Source organism: Solanum lycopersicum, chromosome 11 (genome assembly GCF_036512215.1).
Source record: "Solanum lycopersicum chromosome 11, SLM_r2.1".
Classification (NCBI taxonomy): domain Eukaryota; kingdom Viridiplantae; phylum Streptophyta; class Magnoliopsida; order Solanales; family Solanaceae; genus Solanum; species Solanum lycopersicum.
In genome coordinates, this window is record NC_090810.1 from 57073379 (window position 1) to 57079213 (window position 5835).

Here is a 5835-nt window from a genome sequence, read left to right on the forward strand (position 1 = left end):
TATACAATACAACATTTTTTTCAATAAAATAATTGATACAAATTGTAGTTCATTTCACACCTTGGTGCTACTTTAATTTAAAGAAAACATATAGGGTAAGGTAGGGTCTACTTTCCTCATCACTTGCTTTCATTTTGACTCTTCCCCAATGCTAACTTCATCAATACTATAATGGAAGAATGTTAGTGTTTTCACCTAAAAAGTGAAAAACACAAAAAACTAGGAAAAAAAGGGGGTAAAAAACTTCAAAGAATTTTGTCTACTACATCAAGAAAACAAGATTTTACACAAATACTCTTTTCTTTTCTTTTTTGTGACCCACACAAATGATATAGTACTCAATCTAAACCAAGCTTGCAAATCATTTCAACTTTGCTTATTTCCCAAATCTACAAAACATAGGGAAGAGAAGGAGAAATCTATCTAACTATATATACCATTTGAGAAGCAAGACCCCACCCACCCTGGAATTGTTTCTTTAAGTGCCAAAGTTGGAAACTTTTTTGAGGTATCAATCAAGGGTTATTGGCTTATCGATCCATTCGTTATCAGCAGCAATCCTACCGGAGCCACGACCAGTCATTTTGCCAAAAGAACTTACTGCTGATAACCCCTTGAAACTACTGCTGCCCTCGCTGAAGTTTCGTGATCTCCTAGTCTTTCGAAGTTTTGAGGAGTGGAGATCAGAATCTGTGTCATTGTTCTTTGTGACCTTGATAGCTTGTAACTGTACAATGTTGCTTCTGCAGAATGGGCACACGGGTTCTGGTGGACTAGTCGTGGTCGGGTTTGGCTTGTTGTGGCAGCATAAGGCCAGTACACAATGTGCACACATCTGGTGCCCACAGTCCTGGACTTCAATTGTGCATAATTGATCAAAACAGATGCAACATACTTCCGTATCACTGACCTGCATTACATAATTGATAATCCCATGTGAAACTCGCTGACAAATGGTCAGACTTGAAATGATAGAAAACAAGAGAACAATCACTTATTACTAGGAAATATCTCGATCAACAAACAACAAGAAATCCAGTGTTATCCCACAGGTGGGGTGGTCTAGGGAGGTTAGAGTGTACGCAGACCTTACCCTACCTTGAGATGGTAGAGGAGTTGCTTATCCCGATAGACCATCATTTGAACGAACAATAGGAATATCTCAATCATCAGGTTAAAAATCAAGTCTTGGTATATTTTTTGGAATAGATATTATACTCTGGTAACCACAAATATCTTATACCACATCTTTTCCACGCAAACGTCGTTTGGTTTACCAGTATATTAGTTGTTTATTAGCAGAATAAGATATATATTTCAAATAGTTTATATGTTATCTGGTATAGTTGGTGATGTATTACCTCAGACATGTTGTCATCCATCCCTGCATCAGATTGTGATGGGGAAGGTGGAGAGTAATCTGTACCCTTTAAGATATTTTTTTCCCTCTCCTTATTCGCTTCCATTAACGCACGTTCTAGCAAGGCTTTCGCCTCATCATTGAGCTGACTAATGAACTTCAACGGCGATGGCCACACGAGAGGCTCTGCCGATGAAGGATTCAACAAAGCTGCACAAGCACCATGGTGGTACCTTAAAGCAACCGTGTATGGTATTCTCCTGCACCAAAATGGCCAAATGAGGACTAAACACATAATTTATTCAGGTTCAAATCAAAGAACTTAGGTCAACTATAGGGTAGTTTTACAAACAGTAACATTCTTGAAAAGATCAAAATCGACAAACATAGACATACCCGGTGGAATCTCTATGTAATCGATCTGCTCCCCACGCCAACAATTCACGGATGCAATCAAGAGAACCACCTCTTGCAGCCAAATGAAGCGGAGTACTACCAGGAAATCTGTATGAAAATCCAAGCTAATTCAAAGAACATGAAAAGGGTAACATAAAAATCAATCTTTTGACAGAATAATTACCCATATCCACCGGTTGATGCGCAGACCAGAGCGCCATTGTCGAGCAAAATGTGAACACATTCAGGCCGTCTTTGACGGGCTGCTAAATGCAAAGGTGTTGCTCCTTTACCATCTCTAACATTCACAAACCTTGCATATCCCCTAACAGATTTCACAACTCAATCAATTCGATTCGATCAAAAACAAACCATCAACAACACATACGCAAAGAAGAATCAATGCTTACCAAGATGCTGCAACATGAGATGTACGAGCTGTGGATAGAATAGCTTTAAGTGATTCAAAATGTCCATAGTATGCAGCATAGTGCAAACATGTTCTTCCATTAAGTGAATCAAACTTCAAAATCTGAACACATAATAAAATCCCAATTGACAAAATCAGCTCTAAAACATATTCAACAACACACAAAAGACAGACTTTTATAAGCATACATACATTAGCTCCTGCTTCAATTAGCTTTTCCACACAAGAGATCTTCCCATGCATTGCTGCTAACATCAATGGAGTCTAAATCAACCAAAAAAAAACACAGTTAAAATACACACAACTAACATTTCATTCAGACACTCAACAAACACTTGGTTGACACAAAATTGACTAAATCACCTGTTTATAGCGATTCAACAAATCTGGGTTGATAGATTTGTTTAACAGCATAGTAACAATCTGAAAATTTCAAAAATTCAATCAAACCCCATGAATCAATTTCCACAAATAACACCAAAAATTTCATTTTTTATTTTAGAAAAAGAACATTTTCAAGAACCCCACCTCGATCTGGCCATTGGCAGCAGCAATATGAAGAGGAGATTGTCGATCATATACAGTAGAATGATGAATAAGAGATGGGTTTTTGTCTAAAACAGATTTTAATGTGTCTAAATCACCACACTGAACAGCACTGAATAAACCATGTTCATCACTCGTTCCACAACTCAGTCCCTGACCCATTTTTCGAGAGAGAAAAAAAGGGAACTTTTTTGCACCACCGTGAACGGCGGCGGCGGAGGTGGTGGAGAGTGGTGGTGGAGATAAGTGTAAGAGTTTTACATATTTATATTTATGATGGATGACCAAGTGTTGAAAGGAAGAAGTTGAAGATTGAAGCTGCCCGAGAAGTTGGGGTAGAAAGAATGGGCAGGTGACCGAAGCGACAACGGGCAGGAGTCAGATATTTGTTCGGGCAGTTTAGATTCTTCAAATAATAATACTTCGTCTAGCGATGATTCTACGCAGACTTTTACTTTTACTTTTTACTGTTCCCATTGAATTTTGAATAGATTATTATTGTCTCTTTATTCAGGTTAGGAAAAATAAAATAGAACTAGAAAATAAATAGAATATAAATTTGAATTCACGAAATTTATTGTGTCTCCTTGAAAAAAATTTTTCAAGTATGTAAGGTTGCAGATTAGTTTTTTTTAAGATAAAACGGATTAACATATTAGAGAAGTAGTAGCACCTCAAACTTCAGTGATTACAGCGAACACAACAATAACAACAAGAAAACACACAGACTCAGTCCATCGATAATTTTTTCATGAAAGAAAATGTATGTAGAGAGGAAAAAAATTTCAGTGTTGGAAAAACGAAAAAAAACTCTTATCTATAGTCATTTGCAACAAGGAAAGCATCCTATACAGACAAATCTATTTAGACCCCTTTTTTTCAGAATGTTATGTCTTTTGAGAAAAATAACGACCTTTTCAAAGAAACAGATCCTTTCAGAACGTTTTTACCATTACACACAAATTTTAAATGAATTCCGTTTGTTTCAAATTAATTATGTTATTTAACTAACATTCTGAATTAATTTATAAGAGACAGAATTTTTTTTAACAAGATTGATTAAATAAATTTTATTCAAAATATTATTAATCAATCACATCATTTTCTAAATTCATATTCGAGCTAGCGATGCGACATCAAAAGGGAGCACCCTTTGAAGAACTAAATGAAGTGATAGAATCGTTAATTCATTTTGATGATAGACAAAAAGCGCAAAGAACAGTAGAAAATGTACGCAGCGAAAGAAGTCCAAGATCAAGTAAAAAATACAATTATTTGTCAAAGTCAAAATAATATATTAAAGGTACAAGTCAATATAAATAAGGAAAACCTTAAATATATTATTAAGGAAGGAAATTGTGTATAATAAGGATTCTAATTTAAAAAAGGATCCTTGTTTAAACATAACTTTCTTACCTTATTAGTAGGGATTGTACAAGGACAAAACTCTATAAGAAGCACACGAGGCAGAGAAAACATCTACGACTTCACGCAGAGAACAAGAGGGAATTAATCATCAAACTGAGGTCTTCAAGATTGATAGGACTGCCACGGACAAAACATTCTTGAGTTAGAAGGTTTTATCGCGAAGAACTATTTGTCTTGTTTTTGTTCTTAATTGTAGTTTACAGTTTATTGTACAAAGAGTGGGTTTGGCTCTTTGTAGGGTTGAGTCTTAGTAAGAGTTGTAACAAAAGGTGGGTTTGGCCTTTTGGTGAGATTGATTGGAGTCAATCGAGGGAGTAGTAGAGATAAGACTTTTGATTATTGAGTTGTAATCACAAAATCTTATAGTTGAATTAATAAAACGAGGTTTTTCCTTCCTTGAGTGAGGAAGGTTTTTAATTCAATAAGTGTTTGTGTTTCTATTCTGTCTTTACTTAAAAGCAACTTACACAAACCTGGTTCGTGTTCTGGGGTAAGGTTTCTTCATGAAGTGTTTCCTAACATAACGATAACAATTTTCCTTTCTTCTACCAATATGAAAAAAATGACTTTTCATTTGCAAGTTACAATGATTTTTCAACTTTTCCATTGTCTATTTTCTCTACTTATTTTCATTTCACGCCTTGCTAAAATCTAACAATTATTTTAATAGTATTTATATAATTATTTTTTAAGATATATCATTATTTTCACTTTTTATTTTAATAATGCAATATGATTCGATCAGTTAATTATTGATATGTTCTCTATATTAAACTTCGTGTCAGAGTTACAAGTAGAAGTTTGAAACACCATATCATGCATGTGCTAACTTGGTAAAACTTCATTTTTAAAAGTTAGAATTACAAAGTGAAAAAATTTAATTAAAATTGACTCAAGAAAATACTGAGTGAGATAACATATTTAGTAAGAGAAAAATATATATCTAATACCTAATAATTTGTTATTCAAGATCATTAGAATATTTTATAGTTTATTATTCAAAATTTAGAATTGTCACATTGTTAAATAAGTTAAAATTATATTTCCAACTAAAATATTCATAAAGCTAATTAATTTTTTTAATAACTTTAATAATTAATTACTATAAATTGCGTTAACCACCATCCTGCGTGTGAGTAGAAAATTATTCTTTTTGCTAAAACATTAATTAAGTGCAACAAAATTGACCTTAATTAATCAAGAGGTAAATAGTGTGGTACTAAACTTATGATATATCTTTTTCTGTTTTGTCTATTCTTATAGATTGTCAAAGTAGAGTAATTGATTTATCCTTTATTTGGTTCCATTAAATATTATAATTATCTATAATTTATTTTTAATCACAAACTTCAAAAATATTTAGTCAAACCCGCTAATAATTGAAATAAGGAGTGCAATAGTTACTTATTCTGGCTGTGGTAAATTGCCCATTTTTTCTGCATTAAATGGCCATCGACTTTAAATGCATAAGTATTAACGAAAATATTTTTTTTCAATTCATACCACTTAATTTTATACGTTTTAAAAATTATTTTTAAAATAATATACTTTTATGAATTTATATCTCATGAGTCATAAATTCTTTTAAAAAATATATAATCATGTTCATAATATATGACTTATGAAATATTATCATTTAAAAAATATAAATTTATACTTTTAAAAGAACAAAATA

General features: G+C 32.9%; 1 protein-coding gene across 1 annotated transcript; it reads right to left on the reverse strand.

Moving 5' to 3' along the window:
* Positions 1-336: 336 nt before the first annotated feature.
* On the reverse strand, positions 337-2991 carry LOC101055512 (Hop-interacting protein THI012). The gene is made up of 8 exons (NM_001278994.2): positions 2715-2991; positions 2550-2609; positions 2379-2450; positions 2167-2288; positions 1941-2081; positions 1757-1864; positions 1362-1620; positions 337-910 (listed from the first exon to the last, which is right to left on the reverse strand). Exons 1-8 carry the CDS (start codon positions 2892-2894, stop codon positions 512-514), a joined length of 1341 nt encoding a protein of 446 aa, NP_001265923.1. The 5' UTR covers positions 2895-2991; the 3' UTR covers positions 337-511.
* Between the last annotated feature and the right edge of the window lie 2844 nt (positions 2992-5835).